Genomic DNA, 26,811 nt, shown 5'->3' on the forward strand with positions numbered 1-26,811 from the left:
CTTAGACAAAGTTTGCTATCTCAATTCAGAGGAACACAGGATAAAGCAGGAGTAGGAGATCTGATATAAATGGCACCTGTATTTGATTTGAAAACAGGACTGTTACACCCATGGCTTATTTGAAATCTAATGCTCAACTCTTTCCAATAAGTTTGTATAAATAATCTTTAAAAAACTAAATTCCATTTAGCCTCTTTTAACCTCTTTCTTGCCTTAAGAACTTAGACTAATAGCACATGAAACTCTAATGAGTATTTAGAGCTTTTAGGAGTGATGTTTTGCTCTGCGTGTGTGGTATCTACTACAGCCTAGCAGGAAGGCATTGCTAGAATGAAGCACTACTTTTTCTTTTTACATGCTTATCTGCAGCTTGGGGTGTAGCCTTCATTGATTACTATAGTTAAATGAACAGAGCTAGAACCAGATAGTGCAGATACTTTCTTCCAGAAAAATCTGGTTCTGAATGATGGGCTTATGTCAGAGGGTAACACCAAACAGGTGAATTTGAAGCCAGTTTTACTTGGAGTGGTATCTGGAAAAAAAACCAACCTACTATATATGTCCACACAAACTATACAAAGAAGTTCAGTCTACTGCTTTCACCCAAAGGAACAAACAAAGAACAACATAGAAGAAATTTATTAAGATAGCACTATTTATACAAGTTACTCATGCTAGAAAAAAGCATAAATGATACATGTAAACATTTGTTTACAGAATACTTGTTTTCCTTGTAAAGGTGCAAATGATCTTCATATGTAAACACAAGAATACCGACCTTTAGGAGAAAGGGGGCTTTTAAAAAAGTTTTAATGACCCATTTATTACTGTAGTGGAATTTTTACTATATTCAAGCACATTAAAATGCTGAGTTACATGAATCAAACTATGAAGAACTTAAAACATCAGCACTGCCTTTTTCATCTCAAGAATTTACAGTCCTCACTCTTAAAATCAGATTTAGTAAGGTCCAAAGTTGTATCAGGTGCAAAAGGTCATTCTTTCATACTGGATAGAAATTACAGTACAAACATATCAGAACCTTTTGAGTGTAGAGTTCCTCCTTCCTCTCCCCCCACCCCTGGGTGCCTCTGCAGTCACTGAAACATGACAGTTACTCTCAGTGCCAGCAAATAGTCCCTCCCCTCCAAACTCTTTAATGAGCCTCATACCTTTCCCTGCTCTAAACACACACAGGCAAAGTGCACAAAAAAAACCAACCCACTTAAAAGGGGGGGTACCGTCCCATTTTGGTCAGTGTTTTACAACAGGAATTCTAAAGACAGACAAGGAGGAGGGCAGCTAAGATGATGCTGATCTAAGCCTTTTACAAAAGCAGGAGCTGACTGCAGGTCTGCCATTCTAGCCAGAACCTGAGAAGGGTTGATCTAGGCTAGTGATAACTAACAGATGACACCTGCATCCCAGCTTCAGACAAAAACTGACATCTAGCTGGCAACGTGAGAAAAAGGTTTTTATAGGTAAGCAACAACTAGTTTTTTCTGGGTTCACATACAGGGGAGGGGAGAGACAAAAGCTGAACTTTTGTACCATACGCTGTACAGTAAAAAGGCATCATTTGAAATCCTTTTCACTCTTCACTCTCACCCTTTTTGGGCACTTCATTGGTTCAGGTTGATAGATGAGAGTTCCAGTTCTACTTCCTGCCTCCAGCAAGACTAAAAAGATACTCAGGGCACCCATCCTTATAGCTCTCCTCTACTCTAAGAGACCCTAAAACATACCACAAGGGTTGGAACCACAATAGCTGGCAGGACATAGCCCTGCCCTAACTGCCAGCTTGTCAAAACTGAAATCACACACGCACATATACATATATATAAAATACATATATATATGCACACATATATATGTATATAAAAAGCTGGAATTATCGCTGTGAGCGATACAAAGGAAATACATGATACAAGTTAAATGAAAAAATAAATATACTCTGTGCACAGAAACGCTTCTGTGCAAAGGTGGCACCTTGCAGGTCAAGTACTTTTTTTTTTTGAAGCTCTCTGTAAATAAGGCAAAAGCAATGTTTTCTGTATCACTTTCCTCTTTCGCCCACCACACAGCTGCCACATCCACTGCTCACCGCAGGAGGGAAAGCTGAAAACCCTCCTCCTTGCCAGACTCCCAGTACAGCACGTGGTCTCTGCATCAGCATTGTTTACGGTACAACAACATTTACAGTTTGGTTTATTCAAAAATGTAGACTATTTAGAAAAAATATGGACATAAGCAACACTTCTACTTTTGTCCAGTGGTTCCCTGGAGTCTGACAATGTGGTCTCCCATTCGGCACACTCTCACAGAAGTCGTTTTTATAATTCCATAGAAAGAGTCACCGGCAAAGAGTTACATTGGATCTAGACTGTTCATACTAGAGCTGCAAAGAGGTCCAGTGTCAACAAGTCTCTTCAGTTTTTCTAGGAATGAGAACCAAGGGGTCTCCCTCCCTCTTGATGCTTACCATATATGGGATTCACAGTGTGTCATTTTGATAACACCTACTCCTCCTCCTAGCCGCCGATAGTTCATCCCACCATACAACCTGCAAAGACAAGGTTTCAGTGGTCACACTGGTTCAGCTCCTTCATGGAGCTACCATGGGAAAGACTGAACCAGCCCCTGTAAGCATAATTACACTATTGTTAACCTCTGGTTAAAGCAGACCATGACAAGTAAGTTGGGTAGCAGTCATTTTATATACTTCAAGGTAAACAGCTGCATTTGCTTATGCCTCTCTCAAAAGAGAAACTGCTTCTCGTTTTGACACCACAGTTTTCTGTTACTCAAGTAATTACACTCTTTCTCCCTGTCTGGTAATGTGCAAGATAGAAAAGAACTTTGCAGGCTGTAGCTGAGCTTGGGCTACATTTTGGGTAATGCGACCAAGAATAGGATTGCTGCTTACAATTCAACCAATTTATTTTATATTTCTAATACCCTAAAATTCAGCCGATCCAACCAAGATGTAACACATCCCAAGCACCATCTGTTTCTCCAAAATATGTTACTGAAATGGTGCCTGCATTTCATATGGAAATCTGATCCCTGTAGACTCCAGCATCCTACTCAGTTCAGCTGCATATTCCCCTCTGTGCCACTGAAGTCTGCTGCTAGAAACAGGAGAAGCAAGTTCCTCAAACAACTACTAATGCAATTTGTTAAACCCAAACTGCATCGGAAGCAGTTCTCAGTCAGGCTGCACAAATAAAAATATCCTTCATAGGGCGAGAAGTACAACAAACCAAAGAGGACCACAGATGTTGAACAGCTCTGTTGAATTCTAGTGGGAGAAAAGACCCACAAGCTAGTACCTTGAACAACCTCCTAAACTTCTGTGAAGCTAGCCCAGGCAGCAGCTCCTAATTCCAGACATCATATTATTGGTAACTGTCACTGAAAGTAGCTGAAACCACTCAGCTATGGAATATGAAGTCTGTATTACTCTCTACCCAAATGGTTTTCTCAGCAGTTCAAAAGGCATTGTCCGTAAGTCAACAAACAAGGGGAAGTTCCTCCACTGCTTCTTATTACAGCTTATCTCAGCAGGAAAGGGATAATCTACTAATATTACTAGACTGGAAGGAATAAGGACATTAATTTCTCTCTATACCCCACCCTGCCAGAATACTAAAGCAGCAAGAATACAGACAGGAGCTTGAAATTTTATACTAATTAGATTCAGGAGTAAATATACAGGCAATTGCATTCAAGTCTAGTTACGACTAGAAAAGAAATAGGAAAAACAGCCTTTCCGCTCAGTACACATTTTTTGATTGGCAATTTCATATTATTTCTCTCAGCCTGTAAATCAGATTAAATTCTTGTAATTGCTGTCTTGCAGATTTAAAGGGGAAGAACATCATATGCTCAAAATGTTCTGTTTCAGCTCCTCCAAAAGGATCTGGAAATCAGAGCCCCAGCTTGAAAGCTAGAAGTGAGTAGGCCAAATTCTACACCATGACTGTGAGCTCCTCCTGCTAAGGGCAAGCTTGGTTTTATTGGGAAAACAGAAGAGACTTAGCCCAAAATAAACAGGAGGGGTATATCTCTCTCAAGGTCATCCATTTTTGTTATGTTCAAAGCAGCACTTAAAAAAAAAAAAAATCAAACTGGGTTTTGGTGTGACCTTTTTCTTACTACCCAACAAGCCTGCTAAATCATGAATCTTCTCTGGGTCTCAATAACCTACCTGTACACCATTTTCCTACCTGCAAGAGATTCAATGAGACGTTATTCATTAATGTTGGTTAAATCTGTTGGGATACTCAGATGCGAAAACCTATGGAAAACTCACTCCCATTTTACTTAAAATGGAGTCAACGGCTGGAATTCAAGCAGCATCGGCAAGAAAATGTTTCTCAACTGCCTACTACTCCCATAGTCATAGATATGGGGATGCTGTAGGTAAATGGCATATTGAGGTATTTTTCAAAACGTGATTATCTTTCTTACACTTACATCATGGCTTGCTGGCTTGTGTGAGAACATTATGCCGGCTACTGCACCCAAGTTCTTCGCTTTGTGTACATCACTTCTCTAATTTAGCTGGGACAGCTCCAGCTGGGTGGCAGCCGCTACAGCTGGAGATCACTATTTGATTGTTTCACAAATTTAACAGTTACCTCCATGTGTTAGCATCTGGATCAAACACCTCAATGGTTTTCAAGTACGTTGTGCCATCAAAACCCCCCACTGCCATCAGCTGTCCATTCACCACTGCGAGGCCAACCTGCAAAACAACCATCACAGATAGTAGCTAGTTAGCTGGGATGCCCTGAAAAGACATGTCCTGAAAATAAGGATTAAAATGAAAATGCTAATAAAAGGATTTAATAACCATTTTTGGTGATAAATGCAGTCTGCAGTAGAGGGTGGTTTGTTGTTTGGTTTTTTGGGGGAGGGAGTTGGGGGGGGTGGGAAATGACAGACAAATAAAATAGCCTAAAAAATAATGAGACATGAAAAGTTAAATATATATCTCAAAATAGAGAATCTCTTAAAGAAAAAAGCAGAAGGTTCCCCTTATTACCAGCTACAAGAACTAGAATTGCTTGCAAGATAATAGATACATGAGAATCTAAGCCTTCATCAGGCAAAACTTATTATGTCCTGAACTGAAATTCTTCACCAAATGTGACATGCATGCACCAGAATACCTACCAGCCTACAGCCCAGAACACTTGCTTAAACTAGGAGAACCATATGTAAGCCCCTGCTCCAATTCTCTTGGGCTCAAGCTTGGACCATCTGTAAGCACCCTGGCCTCCAGCCTTTCTATTTTGTCTTTCTGCTGAAGCACACAGTCTCTGAAATCTCACACAGTTCTGTGGTATAAGATCACTTCCAGTGAAAAAAAAAAAATCTCGTGGCATAACAGAAAAAAGATGACAAGAACACAATGTAAAATCGTCCTTGGTTTGGCTTTGAGGAAGTTAGAAAACTCAGGAGGGCTGCAGATACAGATGCAAATACAGAAGCAGCTCATGAAAAAATCAACGGCTGATCAGTAACTAAAAAAAAGGAGAGTGTTGGGACAGCATACTATACACTTTGAGGACGGAAATACATACGTATTCTTTCTCCAAAACCAGTAGTTGCTCAAATTATGATTCATACTTGCCTCACCAGACGCTGAAATACTAACATACCGACAGAATTAATCCATTCTTTACTATATAATCCAGTACCCAATGATAAACATTTGTAACATTTGCCCTAACACAATGACTACTTAATATACTATGTTAATCTTTTCTTCACATGTCTACAGAAGATTAGCAGTTGATGAGAACATGCTGTGACTCCCCATACTCACAGAAGAGAGGCAACATTCTGAGTGAAAGCCCAGAAACCCTTTTCCCATACATCCCAAGGCAATGATACGGCTTTGCTGGAAGGTTGTACCTAAACACATGCTTCCCAGCTCTCTTTTCTGGGGAAGCAGGTACGTTCACCTCCTAATTCATGCCAAGCGCATTGCAGGATGAGACCCAGGTATTAACTTTGATACTGCTCTCTAATAGTATCTCATGCCAAGTATGGCTACTTTACCAAGTAAAAAACTAAAGAACTCCTCTGTTTCAGGCCTAAGTAGTTGACTCCATATAAGGGACCAAAACTATTAAAAAAAAGACCCTCAAATGACTCCATTTGCCCATCCTCAGGCATACTGAACAGCTGTATACAGCATGACATGACTACCCCTTCATTCTCTAGTCTTGCTAAACAGCTTTGACTTTTTGCAAACCTTTCCCCTCACAGAAGAGATGTGAAGGTACACAGGAAGCAAGAGGGAAACCTCCTAAGATGACACCACCCTGTGCTCTTACCACATGATTAGGTATAGTGTAAGCAAGTAAACCAAGCCAAACTCACTCCACTTCGGCGGGATGTCATGGCCACAACAGGAGACCACTGGTTGGTCCGAGGGTTGTATCGCTCAGCACTACTAAGCTCTGTCGTATCATCTCTGCCTCCCACAGCATATATCATGTCTTGGTATACAGCACATCCCAGATGCTTCCTCCTCGTCCCCATGGGTGCAATTGTATGCCAGCGGTTCTCCTGGGGATTGTAGCGTTCCACTGCAGAAGAAATGACACACCTTTGGACAACAGGGCTGGCAAGCAGCGGGGGTTAGCATTTTTGAACGTGCATCTAAAGTATTGCTTAATCTGTAAAGGCACTGCAACTTTCACACACCAGAAGTTCGATGAACTAGTTTGTTACCTCATTCTAATGCTTTTCTTCTATAGAAGGCTTGCTATTCTCTCTCCAATCCTACAAAATCAATGACATTCAGCATCTCTCCTCAAGAGAGAGCTGGCAATGCTACAAACTGACCTGCATTACCATCTTGCAGTAGTTTTACCTTTGGCACCTTCCTTCCTATAGCAGAAAAGGGCTACTGCAGGAAAAAAAGATGTGCTTGCAGCTGTTATGCAAATGATTAAAGTATTTTATTCAGGACACACTGCCAATTGCAGCATTGAGAAAGAAAAAAGGAAAAAAGAAAAAAAACCACACACGACCAGGTAATAGGGGCTCACAAGCCTAGATGGTTAATTACTGCATGGTAAAAATCACATTTAAAGAAGAGAAAACACAGCAAACCAATGACAAATTTATTCAACAGCCACCTGGGGACACTAAGGACAAACTAAACAAGTGCTGACTGCAATGAGGGCAGCAAAAGGCGTACCAGTATTGAGAGGAGAAGTCCCATCAGAACCTCCCACAGCATAGAGGAAGCCCCCTAGCACAGCCACTGCAACTCCCAGGCGTCTGGTGCTCATGGAAGCCACTCGAGTCCATTTGTTTTCTTTGGGATCATATCTGGCAAAAGAACAAACACCAAAGCTTAGTGAAGCGTTGACATCTTCACAAAGGGGCAGGAGGACTGACGTTATTCTCTCAAAATTAAAATCCCAATAAGATTTGTACAGTACTTACCTTCTTTCCAGCTCATTTGCATCAACTGCACCTTTTAAGAGACCCTCTTCTCTCTATGCCCCACTTTTTTATTATTTAAAAGTACCTTTCCACAATGTTGAGACAAGAGACACCATCCTGGCCACCCACAGCATAGAGGTAACCCCCAAGAACTGCCACTCCAACACTGGTCCTGCAGGTGCTGGTGGGGGCCACATCACTGCTCCACTGATTGGTCTTTGGATCATACCTAGAAAAACACACCAAACAGCACAAATTGCTTGTCTAGGTATGCTTCAGACGTGCCCGTGCTTGGGAACTACTAAGGCAGTGAAACTTACCTATCCTGAGCTTAAACTGCAATACAGCTTTTGTAAGTTGAATAAAACCCCTGACATGATATAATGCATGCAACACATGTTATTCCAGGAATATTCAAACTGCAGCTTGAGATGATTCAAACTGCAGATGAAAGATTCAGGTTCATAAGACGGCAGGTTACCAGGGACTGGCTGACATGCAATAATTTGCATCTATGCAAAAAGCAGCAGCCAGAGTTACTCTGCTTTGTGTTCTCTGCAGGTCTCAACTCAGCTAATACTGGGACCTGCACTTCGAGATGAAAGGAACCAGGTGGACTTGGGAATCCAGAGACAAGGAAATACGGTGCATAGCAGAAAAGTGCAGGACATGGGAAACCTAAGGCTAGGGTTGTGATTTGAGAAGCTGCAAGTATGCAAGGATACACATGGGAAGAAGAGGAGGCTTGAGGAGAAAGGAGGTACTTGTATAGCTCATTGGATTTTTTACAGGGCCAAGATTTAGAGTACTAGGAATGCTTGGGTCACGTGGCTTTTAGGCACAGGAATTTGCCATATGCAGCTCCCAGAAACAGGAAGCTTGGCAAAGCTTGTTTGATTTATGTCTTTCACAGGTCTAATACTGACCTATTTTCCTTCTTCTGCTTAAGTGCCAGGGTTCCTTATTTCTCTAACTACCACTCCACAATAAAACTCCAGGATCTTTCCCACAACAAGAAATGCTTAACATAACTTCACCTTCCTCAATGATACTAGAAACAAACCAGCAATTGCAAAGAAGGTTAACCAGGATCACCACTCCTCCCACCAATTATACCCAGACCCATCTCTTACATATGCCTTCCTTATACCAAAGGCTATGTCTTGTCTCATTAAGCTGGGGATAACATGACAATGCTGTGCATAAAGGCCTAGTTCAGCAGTAAACCAACACAATATTGAAGGGGTATGCAAGGGAGGAGGAAATGTAGATAACATGTAATATAAATTTCATGTTTTCAGCAGAACAAGAAAACAGCAAAATTAACTCATTTTTAAGGGGCTGCACCCAGGTTTAAACATTCAGAGTTAGTATTTTGCACATTGGCCTTATGGAGACCTACCTTTCTACGCTGTTAAGATAAGAGGAACCATCATGGCCTCCCACAGCATAGAGGAGATCATCCAGAACACTGACTCCAACGCCACAGCGTCTTTTGCTCATGGAAGCCACCATCCGCCACTCATTGGTTTGAGGGTCATAGCGCTCAACACTGGAAATTGCATCCCCACTACACCAGCCCCCCACTGTAGGGACCAAACACAAGAAACAGTGTTATAACAACACACTGAGCTCAAGTATTGCGTGCACGCCTGGTACAAATAATCCCTTTGGGCTTTGTCAGCCTTAACCCAGTAGCCCCATCTCTGAGTTACTCACTCTGAGGATTATAATTAGAAGACAGAGTGTGATTTTCAAGAGGATTAGTGTCAGTTTGGAAGTACTGTAGCGTTCATAACACGAAAGAAATCACACAAGTAAGAAAGTGTAAGTTAATTCAGATCTCCAAATATTAATGCACAAGTCACTTCAGAAATATGTTGTAAAGACTAGTCGTACAGAAGCACTGTCACCAGAAAACACAGACTTGAATCTCCTGACCTAAGCCAGCAGGAGCTATACATACCTGCAAAGAGCACTTCTCCACAGCGTATGGGTTTGCGTGGTCTAGTTCTTGGTCCTTGCATCAGTGGCCGCTCTTGCGGCAACAGCAGATAGTTTTTAGCTTCATCCACTAGATCCCTGTGCAAGACAAGAAAATATTAATTCCCAAAGTTCACCTGATACCAGTCTCAGGAGAAGGTATGAATCAAAACTGATGGCAAGAGGAGTCAGCACTCTAGTCATGCACTTCAGGTATTCACAGATCATGTAAGTGCATGAATAGCTCTAGTAAAAACATACACTGTCACCTAAATACTCATCAATTGTTTACAAGTCATTTGCACAGTGACAGCAGTAGACCAGTATCAATATTTGGCCAGAGTTAATAATAGATATAGCTTGCTATATAAAGACTGACAAAAAACTGTGACAAAATTTGTCAAGCTTACTATGCAGAAAAGAAAAATCCAGGCTGCCTCAAGCTAGAACTTCACAGCTAGTTGTTTTATCTAGGAACAAATCAGGAGTTGAAAAGCACACAAATATATAATACACACACACGACCAATAGATGGAGATAGTACCCTTCTGATGAATATTTTTTCCATCAGCTGTGGCCAGCTCACACTGTCCATCCATTCATGACTTGCCACCTGGACTAATCCTAATATTCCAAACCCTTGAACAAAACAAAAAAGAAAAAAAAAGTCCTCCTTCCCTCTACAAATGGGGAATTCCCGCACTATGAATGCTTATTCAGGAAGAAAACAGTTTAGCCTATTCCCTGAACTTTTTTACATTAAGTACAACAAGAAAAATTGTGTGCTTTATAAATGATAAAGAAGTCCATAGAACTAGAAAGGGGAGACTAATACCAAAAGACAAGGAAATAATGGTTTCCCTGCACTAGCATTGTGGGAAACAGCAGACTCTAATCCCAGAGTCCAATTCAGTTATCACAGTACAGATTTTTTACATTGAGAAACTACTTTAAGTCATAATGAGATCATGAATGCCATGCAAGTGGTAAGCTGTAATGAAAGGCCATGACTACAGAAAAAAGAACAGATGAAATGGAAAACAATACACTGAAGGATGTTTTACCAACAGTCGAACTGTGCACTCAAAGTTTGCTATTTCACTTAAAACTTGAAAGAACAAAAGCACTTCTAGGGCACACTGTTGACTACCATACAAATAGAAAGCACACTTTCCTGCATCTCTTCTCTTCCCAGTTGCAAAAGTGGAAATGTGAGGTATTGCCCATTTGCCACCAACAAATCAGCACAGTTTTAGAGAACGGATGGAAATAAGGCACCCAAATACAAGAAAATCCAGTTCTGTAAATCAGTGAGGAGATTTACCGGCATTCCTCATCGCTTTTAATAAGTGGATCAGAGCCCACTGTACCCACAAGAAACTTGGGACTCAGCAGCGGTAGACGGACATGTTGCAGGACCTAAAGCACAAAACAGAACATGTACAGTAAACCACATATACCTGCAGAGATGCAAGAAGCCGAATAGAAAACAACATTGGCTAACAAGTTTTGATAGAGTTAATAATTCCTCTCGCATACACACATCCAAATCCTGGCATTTTATTTAAATGCAGCTCGTCTTACAGCACCTTCACCTTTTCAATATATCAATTCAGATACCCAGAAAAAAAATATCAGTATTTGAGAGGGGACAATCCACTGGATTTATCACAGATGAAAACAAGGTCACAGTTGAAAACCTTTACAAAATCACAGATGTCAATATGTCTGCTTGAAATACTAGTTTAGTTAGAAGTTTTATCAACCATTTAGCTCTTAAACGTGACTTGTATTGTGTGGTAAGTGAACAGTAACTAATAACATGCCTTTCAAAACAGCTTAGAATTTAGAGGTGCGTGCAGGTATAGACAGAGGGGCCTAAAAAGGCACACAGTTATAAGAGCATTAAGAGCTAACTGGAGAACAGCACGTTTTTCTGGTTTGGTTTGTTTATTTAAAACAATTTTCAAAAGCTTTCCACTAAATAAAGTTGCATTTAATATCTACTTCCAAAGCAGAAACACTGAGGCAGGCAGACTCTCACGTCTTTTGATCAGAAAGCCTGAGACTTCAGAGGCTTTCTGGCTGACAGCTTTGTCAGAATGGGTTCTTCTCTGTGAAATGGCTTGGCTTAAATGAAACGTCATATTTCAACAGAACCATTCTGACAAGCTCCAGTATAAGATCATGAGGGCTGAGGCATAAATCAAAACAGCAGAGCTTAAAGATACACTGTAAATGAAGACAAGTTTTTTCTTATCCACTGTATTTTTTATGGAACACTTGAAGCAATGCAGGCAGGTTTGTCTGGACAGACTACTGGAATGATCTAGTCTGTCAAGTTCTACCTGGATATTCAACAAAGCCCCTATTGAAGGCTCTAGACACTGCACTTTCCAGCCTAGATCAAGAGAAAGTGCAAGCCACCTAACACAGGTGGAAGTCAGAGAGAATTATTGTGGCTTTGGATGCATTCAGAACTGTGACACTGCCGTGGCACAACCACTATCAGCCCTCGTTACTCTTCCCCTAGATAGAATGGTATCGAATGTTACTACGCTCCAGATTACCTGTGGCAGCTGGGGTCGTCTCTCCTGAATGCTGTATTTCACCCAGGCCATCACTGCATTGAACACCTGCTCTTCACTGCGAACATTTAACTCATCACTGGATATAATGTCTATGAGCTGATTGGCAGGGAGCAGCATGAACTCCTCACTCTCCATTACCTGGTTAAATGGAAAGGGGGGGAAAAAAAAAAAGTAAGGACAGTGCCCAAAGCACCATAGCCATTCACCACTCCAGCACTTCAGTGCAACTCTAAAGTGAATACAGTCCACTTGAATTACAGTCTAATGGACTGATCTAGTGAAGGGCCAAATACCCATCACTGTTTTGACATCAACGCATGCGAAGGTTTTGCTGCACAGAGCAGAATGCAATTCCTAGCAATACAACATAGACAAGTTTAGATGGGGACGCAAGTGAAGGAATTTTACACAAAGGTGTTTTTTGTATGACACTTGTAAAAGGTTAAGCCACAGAACACACTGATCAGGTTTCAAAATTTAGGAAAAAAAAGCCTTTCTTTAAAATCAGTCTAATACACAAAGCAGAAATAAATATGTTGCATAGGTGATACATATGTGACTAAAAAGTGGTATTGGAATAGAGAGGCTCTATTCACAAGAAATTCAAAAGAGAGCACAAAAATAAGTCTCAAACAAGTTACCAGAGGCATCGTAGACAATGTAGAAAGTCTTCCTGAATGCCAGTTTGTAGCAGAACAGAAAATATTTCAGGAGAGGGTGATGGACTACCTTTGATCCTACCTCTTTCATTTGTTCTAGATAAATACATAGAGTTTGCAGAAGTCCAGAAGCACTTAAGAGGGAATCAGAGCCTCCTAAGGCCCTGAGGACTGATCTCTTGTGAAATTCAAAACAGTGACAATCTGCAAACATGTTAATTCCTTCAGTACCCAAGATAGCGACTGAGTTTCTCAAGAGACACTAGCTGCCACTGGAGGACTGCTCGCACATGCCACAGAGCACACTGCATCAACCTGTGACTGCCTTGAGAGGTTAGAGAGCTCATGCACAACCACATCTTCTGCACTGATACCAGTTAGATGGGAAAGATACAAGAATCTAAATAAAGAGAACTGCAGAAATTATTTGATTGATAACTGCCAGCTTGGCTTCCCTACAAGCACTCCCAGTCTGTGGCCTGTAATCTGAGAGGTTCCGTGATGGAAAATAACTGAATATCAGCTTGTCCCTATCATTTGTGACCACATTAGAATTCCAGGACTTATTTTATGATTTGCAGCATAAATGAAAGGAAAATGCATTCTTTGACACAATCATCTCAACAGCAGTCAGCTGTGCAGTCCTTTTAATTACCTAAAGAACTTAAGAGCACTGAATGAATATACAAAGATTGCCAAGTTCTGACAACAGAAAATATAGTTAAAAGTCTCACAACAGACACAGAGATCAGACTTTGGTCTAGGATCCCATGGGCTTTCAGGGGCAGTAAGAGCCACAGCAAGGTTAGTCCACACATCTCTTCAGCCTTACAGTAAGACCTGGGCTGGTCATTAAAGATCTTTATCAGCATTTTTCCCATAGTCTCCCTCTCTTCTACATAGACCAGCTTATGACTAAACTGTACCCTGACAGTTTCTAAGTTCAGCATCAGACTCTGAAAACAGGCTCTGGAAATTTTAAATTAAGGATGGTCTTCCAAACTCTCCCTTCTACCTACCCTCAGCTGCACCGATGGCAAACCAAGGTATCAGTACTATGGAACTTGTTAGTTTACACAGTAAAACAAATACTTATTTAAAATGCTTTGGCTTATTTTGGCTTAATTATCAGGACACTAATAATTATCTGATTAATATTAATAGTCTGACTTGCTTACTAAACAAGAATTGGATAGGCTTCATTTCCTCTACAGTATTCATGTACATTCCCACATTTACAAACAGACAGAATAAGTGTCAGAGTATACAATATGGAGTGCAATTTTTGTCTGTTGATCTGAAGAACAAGTTGTTCATCCTTAAGTATATTTTTTTCCCTTCACACAGATGTCAGAGACCAAACAAAAAAATACGAAGGCTGTTCTTGTACAGCGGAGTTTTTAATAGAACCATTTCGCATTACATGCACAAGATTCACTAGAGGTTTTAGGCAAAAAATTAAATTGAGGGGAATGGAAAACTTGGAAAAACATTTTACCAAGAAGTTAATGATGTAATGCAGCAATACACATAAAAATTAATAGAACTAGAGGTTAGCACAGCAGAGGACGTGAAGCAATTTAGTCTGCATTCAAAGTAACTGCATGGGTTGGCCTGGTGCCTAGTGCTCAATATTTTACATTGCCATTCAGGAAATTCGCATCTCACATTGCTTTTTTCCAGCTTGGAGGGACAATGACCATACAGCCTCTGCAGAGGAGGGCATATTCTTTATCAGTTCTCAACCTCTACAGTAGAGGATTATTAAAATAGCAAAGTCACTGGCTTCCATCAGGGATTACCAATTCACTCTCCATGTGGAAAATAATGGCAGAACAGAATACAATCCCAACAAGCAGCACCATTAAGATTGTATGCAGAGAAACAGTAGAAGTGAAAGGAGTGATCATTAAGGATGAAGAGCTGCAAAACTCCCAGGGCACCGAAAGGGATACCGGGCCAAAGACAGAGTGCTCTAATCTAAGCAATTATTTTCCAGAGGCCATGATTCAGTTAAATCAATTATAATTTGCATCACCTTTGAGGAGCAGAATGTTTTCTCAAGTCCAAAACTTTTGCCTGTGTGTGCTTTAACAGGGATAAGGAAGACAGGAAGCTGTCTTTGAGGGACTGCAAAAGAACAGAACCCCATAGCAGGCAGCTCTTAGCCAGCTGTATGTATGAATGCTAAAACATTTTTAACACTTGTGATGCTGTTAAAAAGTTCAGAGGCTTGTAAGCATGCCCATCTCATGTAGTAACAAGAAGAGCACAGATCTAACCATTAAAACGACCACGTACTGAAAATAAACTACCACCTGGTTGCCATCCTGCTCCCAGAAAGAACACAGAAGAAAAGAAACACAGAGCAAGGACAGAGCACATGAAATGGCCAGCTAAAATGCAGGGCTTTTGGGAAGTTCTACAAAACACAAGCTCTCATCTTAAACAGCAAATTCTATTTTCTGGTCTTCATGGTTAGGAAAGACGTATTTAACTGCAACTTCTAGAATAAACTGATGTCACATGTCTACAGTTAAATACCAACTATTGTCTTCAGTGTTCCCAACAGACAAAGTCAAGTTCAATTGTGTTTACTTCTGCTCATAATTTTCTTAAGTATACCTGACTGAAATTAAGACAATTCCAATCTATTTTCTGGAGGGGAAAAAAAAGTCAGCAAGCTGCAACCAATCACAGCACTTATATACTGCCACTTCTCTGGGAAACTAAATTAGCATCAGCAGTCAATACTGGAGTTACTCCCTTTGGAAAGGATCTACCTGTGAAATAGGTGGAAACAGGAGATGTCTCTGTCACAGGCTACGTGTTCCAAGGGATGGAAGAGTGCAATTTCTGGAAAAGGCAAGAGATGAATCTCTCTAGCAGGGGAACAGACCTTCATGCTGAGCACACTCCTGGAAAGTAGCTGCTTCCAAAACGTATGCAAATTATTGCCCTTCCAACCAGGGCTCAGGCAAGACACCACTGAAAAGTGTTGAGCTCCTTTCTGCATCTTGGTGTAACAGTTAAATAAAGACCCACTTTTCTCAGAGTATTGCTCACAGAATCCTTAACTGTTATACTGATCCTTCCCTGAACCAGTTACTGGCAATTTTTTTTTCCCAAAAATCATCTAGGCAGAATTCACAAAGGAAAAGAGACTTGGGTTTATAAAGGTCAGCTACAAAATTACACATCTGAATTACTTTCAAACAACTACTGCTGAATAATAGATGCAAAACCCTAGTTCTGCTACAGCAAGGGAGCTGAAGACTCCACTGAGGCAGCTGTATGCTCCCCCATACACCCACATTTCAAATCCCTAAATTCAACTGCAATTTTTGTTTGTTTCTTACATCTGTTGATGTATTGTCCTTAAACACCTATCTCCCCTGCAATTCTGTAGAATCCAGAACATTTTTGAAAGGGGAGTGGAATGTCACACCATCATGCAGCCATGTCAGATATAATACCAAACTTCAACCACGCCAGCGATCTTGCCTTCCACAAAGCACCTGCCACACAACTCGGAGAAGAAATGCTGTGGATCATATACAAGCCACCAGTGCAGCACAGTCCTGCAAGTACCTCTTCCCTCTTTCTTCCCCAACTAACAGCTGGTACCTATTGCTATTAGGGCACACAGCAGATGTAAAGGCAGGACTCGGAAAGAAGCAGAAAACGAGAGCTGCCCAAAGCTCTCACAGAACACATTCACACATTTTACACCATGATTCCAGCACACAAGCTTCTTACCTCCTGGAAGTTATGCTGTGTGAACTTGTCAGCAATCCTCAGCAGTTCACGGCATGAGTGAGTGTCAGCAAAAGCTCGGATGCCCAGGCAATTGGAAGGGTCCAACTGCCTCTTAAGGAACTCGCAGCAGGCCTCCTGGATCTCAGCCAGCTGGAGAAGGCAAGCAGCTGGCAACAAGGTCTGGACATTTCCCTCTTCCACAGTGATCTGAGAGGTGTATGCAAAGTCAATCAGCAGTTCCATGGCCCTTTCATCGATATCTCTGATCACTACTTCCGTCTGCCGACTCTCTGCCAGCTCCCCAGTGAACATGGCTCGGAAGTAAGGACTGCAGGCTGACAGAATCACCCTGTGGGCATAGATCTTCTTCGCACCAACTACTAGCACCACATCGCACAACTCCCGGTGCTTTCGGAGAAGATTGATGACTTCCAAAGTTTGTCGAGGGTGCTTGTCAGAGATGTAGGGCATGCGAGCAGGCTGCGGCACCCCTTCTGGCAGTTTGTTAGGATCTCCGAGTGTGCAACGGCTAGTCACGTCCATTCCGGTCTCTCCTGGTCGAGTACTGGTACACCTACAGCACAGGAAGCCACAAGACAGGACCATCATCAACTAATCTATCACCAGCTGTCAGCCAAAGCTCTAGGGCTCGCACCAACTACGAGCACAAATCCATCAGTGCCCATAGCTCCATGCTGGAATGTGGAAACAAGCACGTGATCACGTAAGAGAGGAATCCATCTCAAACCAAAGCGTACCCAGAAGTAAACAAATGCCAACTTACAACAGGCTTATATTTATACTTATTTTTATACGCTTTCTATGACACACCACTGCAATACCCAACTATGCATACATATTTATTAACTGAACTTCATAATAGCCTTGCATGGTAGAGGAATATTAGTCCCATTTCACAGAGAGTGACTCAAAGCAGAGAAGATTAGCTGACCAGCCCATTGTCACCTCAGTTTACTTTTACAGAGCTGGAGACAGATTTCCACTGTAAAGAATTCCAGCTGCATGATTTAACCAAATTTCTCTGCTCTTCTACCTTTATTTTGATAGGGTCGCTCATCACTGTGGTATCTGAACACATTAAACTGCCACACGGATTTCAGTAACTTAAAATGGCCTGCAGCCTACCACAAGTATCTTTCAGGTTGACAGAATATCCATTTAATCATCACCTCTTCAGTTATTTTTGAATTATGGAGGCTTCTGACTCAATCTACCTTCCCTGATATGTTTCAAAAGAAGCTTAATCTTTCAAAGGAACGGCAGACTAAGAACTGCAGAGGGCAATTGGGATTATCAGACCAAACAGGAAAATACCGAAACAATCAAAGCATCCACAACTATTGGCCTACCAAAAAAGGAAAAAGTAAAGTCAAGATTGTAACTTTAGAGAGAGGAACCACTTGAGAATATATAAACCAAGTTTCTGGCACGGAGTAGGAAAAACATAGTATCTTCCCAGGTCTGCGTGCAGCGTTCTAGCTATCTGACATCCTTCTTTACGAAAGTTCAGGTACCTTTCCTTTATCCCTCACATCCCTGAGCAGATGTCAGCTCTGCCATGGCTTAAGTGCAACAGCCCCCTGCGCAGCAGCATGACAATACTGACAAATCACGCTTTGCACCATGTATGCTACTAACTTGAGAGAATGGCAATTCAGTAATGCCCCGAGCCCTTCTGCAGCTCCACAGGATTGAACCAAGATGACACATCTCGTACCTTACTTTGCAGAGGTGTCTGCCTACACCCAGGCTTCACTATCATGTTATGACTGAAATCAGTGCTAAACAAGAATTAAACCCAATTCTATTTTCAACAGACTAAATAAGCAGATCATTGTGCACTAAACACACCACGCATGTAACTGAGACACCATTTTGCACGTTTGGAGCATGTTTGCATTTCTGCCATGTATCATATGAGCAATTATTAAAAAGATGCATCAGCACCAGTGACATACCAACTACTATAAACATAAAGAAAATATAGGAAACTATTGCCCCTTTCCACTTCAAAGGAAAGCCATCACTTACACCAATTAAAGCATGCTGACCAAAATATCAGAATACTGATTGTTATGAATTACGCAGTGGGTGCACTGGCTGTTGGAGATATACTGAAAGATACAATACATCTTATCCATTACCAGCTTCTCTGGTACACTGGCATTTGTGAGCTGTCACTATCTCACTTTGTTCATAGTGAGAGTTAAAAAGAAATTTAACTTCACTTTGCCATAGCTGAATATATTTTGCAGCATGCTTGAAGGAAAGAATTAAAAAAATAACTCGCACCTTTTCCTCTCATTATTATGTCAAATGCACTTTCTAACCACAGGGAAACCAGTCTCTTTACAGCAGTTCGAATTATTCACTTGCATCTTAGACTGTTTTCCCATTCCCCCCACACCCTCTCCTTGATCATCATATTCAGATGTTTCAGACCATTACCTGTTCCTCATATCTTAGTTACACAGATCCAGCTGGGTCTCCCCTCTGGGTTTTGCTGCTTACTCCTGTTCAGTCTCTGCACATTAAATGCCTTAGTTTTTTTTTATCCCTACTCCATCTTTTTTATATCCATCACTGTTCTCTTTTTCTGACACCTCTGACAAATCCTTCTGCTGTTACACTGCCTCTCGCTCTCCTCCACCCACTCTTGTCCCTCACAACCCAAATTCACCTTGTGGGATTTGACAACCATTTTCAAAGCTCTGCCAAGCTCCTCACAAACAAAGCAGCTAAGGTCTGCTCACAGCAGCATATGCAAACTAAGTTTAATGGTAGCCATACAAAAACCCCAAGAAACCTTGGCTAAAGATTAATTTACCTAACTGGCTTCCTTTCATAGTCCTTAGCAGATAAGGCCAGAGGGTAAGTAATTTAATCCCTCTACCAAGAGATGGAGAAAGGTGGTGACAAAAAAACCCTGCAGAGTCTAGCTCTTGCTAAGCAAGCCAAAGGGATTTTATTGTGCATTAAGGGACTTCAAGCTCTATCAAATCAATCCCTGGGAAAAAAAAAAAAAAAGGAAAACCAAGAACCCTATTAAGACATATCCTACTGTAATAATATTGGACAGTTTATCTTGACCAGGTGGTCAGTCAACACATCTAAGCACAGAACAAGCATTCTTCAAATAAAAAACCATTTCACAGAATGACAGATCACAAGAGATGGCCTACATCTAGGACCAGGACCTCCTTTTGGAAAGCAGAACCCCTTTGTTATGCCTGTAGGCTTTCCTCAAGGATGACTCCCACTAAAAACAGGCCTAGAGCAGATCTCAAAGACCTTTTTGGACTGGCACACGTTCTAACTACAATATGATTAGATTAAGGCTATGCCACCACAAGGAATACAGTGTACCTTGTCAATCACACCACCCAAGACTCTTTGCTGACACAGAGCAATGGCGTGGACCAGCATATGTCACATGATTAGTTGGCCAGATTTAGGCAGTAGTCCTAGTTCTTCCTAGCCAAGACAGAACAGGATTTTTCTGCCCAAGTTAGACTCTGCTGAACACATCTTTAAATTAACTAACTGAAAAGGAGTCTGGTTGGTAAGAACTGAAGGCATTCCTGCATTGTTCCCGTCAGTGTTTATCTGAGTGCCTGCATTGTATCCAGCCTCCTTCCCCCAGGAGAGAAAGTGCTGGTTAATGATTAAAGAAAATTGAATGGATGGAAAAAGAGTAATAATCAAATTAGCACTCCTGATTCATCCATAACTTACCTCTGGGTAATACAGGAGCTAGTGATCAATGGGCTCGGGAATTTCCATACTGGATCAAAACAGATGCTTGATGTTAAGCACTGTGGGTTGCTGCTATACACAGGCACAGAAGTGTGAATTAAAAGGACACCGTCTGATGGCATGTGTCTCCATGAGGATAATAATTTAACTGCATTATGTGTGCATTATGCATATATATGCATAGGGAATGAAATGATGAGTCAGTAGCTTAGAGGTGTGAAAGACAGAAGGCAGCACTTGATTCTCACGTGGCAGGCTAGCTGCTTCCCCCCCCCCCCGCCCAAAGCTAAGAGCTGCTCCTGAATACTCGGGGTGATTAAGAAGGGTTGAAGATTGGAGAGGAAATATGTATGCAAGGATAAAAGAATCACACTCAGCTATGCAGATATTCTAGGATTAGCTTCCATCAAAATGCAGGGCTGGGGAAATCAGCAAATACAATGGGATTAAGAAAGGGCTGACAAAGGATCAGTTTTTGTAGCACACTGCTGAGAAGTACAAATGGAACACAGGCAGTCTGCAACAGTAAGTCAGCCAAATAAATAGGCTGCTCTGCCTCCATTTTATTCAGCTACACCAGTTCCCAAAACTTTATTCATTAACACAGGCATCTATGAGACATCCATCCTTAGAGCTCATAGCAGCTTCTTCCAAAGTTCAAAAAAAAAATCTAACAATACGTATCTATGAAAAACACTCTCTGATACTGTCACAGAACTCCTTAACTCAATTCACACTAGCCTGCATTTTTGTTTAGGATAACGTATGGTTTAGCCTGGGATTATGAGCAAGCTTTAACACAGTTCAGCAGAAAACAATAGGGTGACCTAAGGCCTGTGAAACAGAACAAGTCTCAGGCTGAAAACGTCGACTGAAATCCAAAATCATACATTGCTCTAGGGGATTTCAGTAGCACTGGATTTTAGTAACAAATAAAGAAAACAAACCAAACCGGTAGTGATTTCTGTCAACACCTCGCTTTGAATTTCATGCACGCACAATGAAAATATTTCCTATACCCGCTACAGAACTGCTAAAACAAAGATCTTTGATTTGGCCCAGCCAAAGGTGATACCTTCAGCAACAGAAGCAACCACCAAAACACTGCTGACTAAGTAAACGGAAATGTTTAATTGTGGCCATCAATACTCTAGGAATTAGTTAGCTAGAAGTCTAATCATTAGTAAAAATGCCACTGACTCCTTTTCTTACATAGACAGCAAGGTTTAGGTATACTTGCTCAATGAGGTTGAGTTACAAAAACAAGTCGAGAAACCTGATTGCAATATTATTTTACATTACTCAAAAGGAGAACAGATCTGGTGTATATGTCCCTATTTACATTGTTCAGTTTCATCTTCACTGACCAAACCCAGACAAGTCAGTTTCACCAAGAATGAAGACGTCCATAAGCAGAAACATGAGGTCATTACTGGAGTCTTCCAAAACCTTCCTAAGCCTTTTGCGGTTCATCTTTTGCAAGAGCTATGTCCAAGCAATTGGTTAACTTCCTGAGAGCATGCAAGGGCCCCGAGTTCCCCATTGGGATCTGCAGCCTCTCACCCTCAGCAGGCTCCAGCTGCCTGTCCTCCAGCCAGCTCTGCTACAGCACTGCTGTAACCTGGGATTGGGCTGCCAGGAAAGATCTGGGAGGACCTCCCCACTTTGCCTGGACTTGCTCAAGCCCTCGTGCCTGGCCTGAGCTATAGTAAAGGCACACCTATACCTGACCATATACCCCACTGATACTCACCTGCTGCACTGGCTTCCTGGCTTGACCTCAACCCTTCCTCATCACTACAGACTTGCCTGATGAGCACTGGACTCTTGGATGACCCTGGTCATCAGATCTCTCTGCCCTCCCTGCTCAGGTACTGTGGGACTATGCCCTTCACTGGAGAGGTCCCCTCTGCCTTGCTTCTACCTTCAGGAAAACAATGTTCCCTTGCTGCTATCTGACAGCAAGAAAAAATAGCCTGCCCTATTATCACTTCATTTCTAATGCAAGATAAATCCTGTTTGAAAATCAATGCATTTTCTCTACTGTAATCTTGACAGGAATAGCTGCAATGCCTTTTCTGTTCAAATTTAACTTCCTATCCTCTGAATGCTGTATACATTTGACACCAACTCACCATGTTTACTAATACAGTACTGACCAAGTCTCACTCCCCTCTTCTTGCAATATCTACAGGGCTCTTGCATGTGGTATTAAATGACTGCAGAGCCCTGAGTAAAAGGATAAAAGGAAGTTCTCTGCCATCTGCTTAGCTGGACTTCATAGGAAGATCTGTGAGCCTAAAATCCTAGCACAAAAATGATAAAAGTTTCCTGTTAAGATATCCAGCAAAGTAACAAACAGGAATTTTAACAATCCATACAGAGGCCCTTAAAACATGGAAGCATATTCAAGAACTGAAGTCTACAGCTCACAATAGAGCCGTGCTCATCAGGCTAGATTGCAGCAATATATCTAGGCACAGAGATCAGCCAAAAGGTTAGTTCAGAAGTAAAGCCATGTAAACATGTCAAATATGTTATCCATGTTCCACCCTGACTTGCCAGAGAGATAGGGAAAACAAAAGGAACTGAGAGATCTGGTCTGCATCCATTATCCAAATAAAAAATTAAATCATAAAAAAAAACCCCTCAAGTGTCAGGGTCAGCACCAGAACAGAAAACCTTTACTTCTTCAGCCCAGTGCTGTTGCCCACCAGTAAAACTACCCAGTCTGAGCAGCAGACAGTACTTCCATGATAGCAAGTCCAAGGCCACAAACCCACAAAAGACATACTAACTTCAGCACTTTAGTTCTCTGCCTCAGTGTGACATGCAGAAAACAGCAGACTAAAAATAAATTTAGAACCTCAATTTTTCCATTAGGAACACAAAAAATAAGTAGAGAGAAGACAAGAACACAAGCCAAGCTAGTCACCAATTTTATGTCATTCTGCAAAAACATTTTGATAAACGGAATACAATATAAGAACCTGAAGAGTTCTGGTTTTATGCTGGTTAAAGATTTAAACAGCCTCCATTGCTGAAGAGCAAGATGGAATCTTTATCTGTCTTGGAGAAAAAGGAACTCACTGTAGAAGTCACATACTGCTCCTCGTTGCGTAAACCAGATTACCTGCCTTGGCAAAAACATTGAACAATGCATAGCCCCAGTGATGCCCATATCATTTCCCAAGGTTTACTCATTAGCTTAACTGAAGCAGTGGCACAGTCTTTTTTTTTGTTGCGCTTGAGGGGTTCATTTAATTAAACAACATAGTGTCATTCTTCAACGGTTTAAATGACTAATTTTTTCCTTACCTCCTTCTGCAACAGAGAACCCAGGCTAATGGTTTCTGCAGATGCTGTAGCTAGAAAAGCTATTTATTTATATTCACTTATGGTTAAAACTCCTTGCCTTCTCTTACTACAGATAATTCTGTAAACATTCAGGTAAAAGTTTCCCTACTTTCAACATCCTAAAGAGTACAGCCAGATTCAGCAATTTACTTTTGTCTTTACTTCATTTAGAGGTGCAGAACTTCAGGAAACTTTGTTTCCACATAGCCTGTATCACATACAGAAATATATCTGTTGTTAAGTTTTGCCATGGGATTGCCATCAGACAGTGAAAAATAACTAGAACTAGCAGACAATCCTGTTTGCCTGTCATTGGGCTGATTTACTGTGACAACTTTTTCTCTATATAACAGATAATGTTTCTGACATAACCACAGCAAGAACTCCCCTGAATTAAACTTCAACTGCATCTTCAGCTCATTAGAGCCGAGACAGCTGGCATCTGTAATTAGAAGAGGAAATCTCCTTTTCACCCAAGACCCCACTCCACCAAAGGGACTAAACTCCTTTAGTTAAGGGAAAAATAACGCCCCTTAGAAATCAAGTTTAGATTTATTCCCAGGCAGTTTATCTCACATTATTTGAATACCTAACTAATTAAATACTGGGTTTTAAATATGATAGTAAATGGGAGAAGTAGGGAAGGGGGATGGAGAATTATGATAACTTGTCTTCTGTAGTCTTCCTAACTGTATATTCATCTGGTCTTATAAATACTGAAAACTAAATAAATTTAAGGAAGAACTAAAGGTGAATGTTTTATATTCTAATTCTCCTAGCCAAGCCTTTAAAAAAAAAAAACCAACAAACATTATATGGTCTAGGCACTTATGAAATGAACTCACCATTTATCGTATTTGGATAAGAGAAGGACAACTGTTTTTCATATCTTACCTGCGCATTGGCTTTCCGTCCATGCACTGCGAAGAGAAACCTTCAGCCTATGCTTCAAGACCTGATCCAAAAAAGAAAAAAAAAAAAAAAAAGGGTGATATTCAGAAGCAAGAGAACCTTCTTTCCTCTCTTCAGCCTGGCTCTAGGACAACAGAACTGACCATATCCAGGCACTAATATGCCTTCAAGCTTTTATCCAGCTACAAAATTCACAGCCTATATTAACAATGTCCGGATTGCAGAGAATAAAGTAGAAGAAAATATAATCAGCATTAAAAGTAATTTCACCACAGCTACATAATGATTCTTCAGGCAAATGGAACACACACATCATAAAGCCAGTAAACTGTCTGTCTTTCTGAATCCTTAGAATTATTCTGCCAAAGGAAAAAAATATCTCAAGCAACAGTGCACTTGCTCACTCCTTGCTCAGAGACACAAGGTCCCTCTCCCTCATACATTTACCACAGACTTAAGGCAGGCTGGCACCTAATAAACAGCACAGCGCTGCTCAACAGCTACACTGCAGAGTCAGAATTTGATATAAAACTTGTGTCTGGAAATTGAAGACAATTACGTACCCCAGAGGTAAAAGGGATGCTAATAATGGTACTACATCTGCAAAGATTAACGATGCTGCCTGACACTCAGTACACTTCTACTCCAAATACTCATCTTCTGAGAGCAACAGCTGCAAACTGCACAGGCCTTCCATATTCAACCACCAACTCCTAATTCCAATGTAGATTAGCCCTTTTTACAAGGGCGTCACTCATCCCAATTTTTTAATGACTATTCAGTTTGGAACAAATGTAATTCAATCATTATTTAAAGCAGTAAGTCTAACTTTTTGTCATGTATTAAAAGAACAGACGAGTGGTCTGCTCCCTTACTGATATTCACAGACTTGATCCCATCCAGAAATGAAGTGACAAATGAGAAACCAGTGAAAGTACAGGAAAAGCAATGACAGAATGAGACTGAATAACTTAAAATAAAGTGGCATTTAAAATCGAAAAACTTAAATTTAGGAAGGAAAAAATAATTTTTGGAAGACTGCGATTGTCGGATTGGAGCGCTGTGTCCAACAATATCAAAGTTTTTTTAGCACAATTTAATTTAAACTGAAAAATATTTATATCTTTATTTGGCTACATGAACAAGCACCTTATTTTATGTGCAACATTCCCCAGGTACTTTATCACACAAACAGACCAGTTTGCCAGTTAATGAAGAATCAGCTCAGGCTTGCTGGCTTCCACAGCTGCAAGTTACTCAGGTTCATACCTTCCTGCAAATAAAGTAAGCTAGTTCCTCCCAGTTAGGGCATCGCATACCAATTCCAACCCAAACTATGCCTGCCCAGGCACTCCCAGGTCAGACTTAGGCTCTGCCACTGCTCCTCTCGCCACTGGCGAGGGGCTGCCTGGAAAAGCGCGCCTCACCGCACGCAGCCGCGGGCAGTGCCAGGTGCCCCCCGCAAAGTAGCGTCTCCACAACCGCCCGTGTGCAAAAACACACGCAAAAGCAGCTCAGATCGCTTCGCCTGTGCGAAGAAGCATGGACAGCGCTATTCTTAAATCCCCGATTGCATCAGATTTAATCCCCTTAAAACCCACGTTAAAAGTCATGGGGAAGAAAACCCCAAAAACAAACATTTTCGCCCAGGGTCCTCGATTTCGCGTTCTCCGCGGGGCAGCAACTGGGTGCAAAGGACGCTTTTCCCAGAAAAACGTGGTCCCGGCCCTCGAACACCCGCAGGTTCTCAGAGCCGTGCGGCTGCTCCTCCTCCGGGACGGCCACCGCTCCACGCCCGCCTCCATCCCCCGAAGACCTCAGGGCACGGCGCCAACCGACAGCCAACGGCGGGCAGGGCCGCGGACCCCGGCCGGCGGGAGGATACCGAACCGAGCAGCCGCGCGCGCTCCCCCAGGCCGCCGCCGCCCCCACCACCTCCGCCGGCCGCAGTAGCGGAGGCCCACTGCCGCCCTGAGAACCGCGCCCCGGCGGCCGCCCGAGCAGGGTAGGGCAGGGCAGGGCAGGGCAGGGCACGGCCGCGCGCCCCAGACGAGGCCGCACCGGCGGGGTAACGGGCGAGCGGCCGCAGCCCCAGAAGCCGCCGCCCGGTCCCCCCCTCCGCGATGGCGCAGGGGCTCACTCAGCTGGGCGCGGAGTCGGCGCCGAGCCGCGATCCCGCAGGAGCCGAGCCGAGCCGAGCCGAGCTCAGCAGTGCCGAGCTCACCCCCCGGGCCCCTCCACAGCGGCAGGAAGCGGGCCTGCCCCGCGCCACGCCCCCACCAACAGCCGCCGCCGCTCGC

General features: G+C 42.1%; 1 protein-coding gene across 5 annotated transcripts; it reads right to left on the minus strand.

Moving 5' to 3' along the window:
• Positions 1-26,770, minus strand: KLHL20 (kelch like family member 20). 5 transcript variants are annotated; one of them, XM_064454551.1, is made up of 13 exons: positions 26,652-26,770; positions 24,494-24,554; positions 16,466-17,039; positions 12,027-12,185; positions 10,781-10,875; positions 9,440-9,555; positions 8,876-9,059; positions 7,559-7,702; positions 7,223-7,356; positions 6,397-6,605; positions 4,644-4,750; positions 2,483-2,563; positions 1-76 (listed from the first exon to the last, which is right to left on the minus strand). In XM_064454551.1, the coding sequence occupies exons 2-13, from the start codon at positions 24,514-24,516 to the stop codon at positions 16-18; spliced, it is 1,887 nt and encodes a 628-aa protein (XP_064310621.1). In that variant the 5' UTR covers positions 24,517-24,554; positions 26,652-26,770; the 3' UTR covers positions 1-15. The 5 variants fall into 5 exon arrangements, with proteins under 5 accessions (XP_064310621.1, XP_064310623.1, XP_064310622.1 ...); XM_064454553.1 differs by lacking the exon at positions 26,652-26,770 and adding an exon at positions 26,150-26,631; XM_064454552.1 differs by lacking the exon at positions 26,652-26,770 and adding an exon at positions 25,661-26,131.
• Positions 26,771-26,811: the final 41 nt, after the last annotated feature.

Source organism: Phalacrocorax carbo, chromosome 6 (assembly GCF_963921805.1).
Source record: "Phalacrocorax carbo chromosome 6, bPhaCar2.1, whole genome shotgun sequence".
Classification (NCBI taxonomy): Eukaryota; Metazoa; Chordata; class Aves; order Suliformes; family Phalacrocoracidae; genus Phalacrocorax; species Phalacrocorax carbo.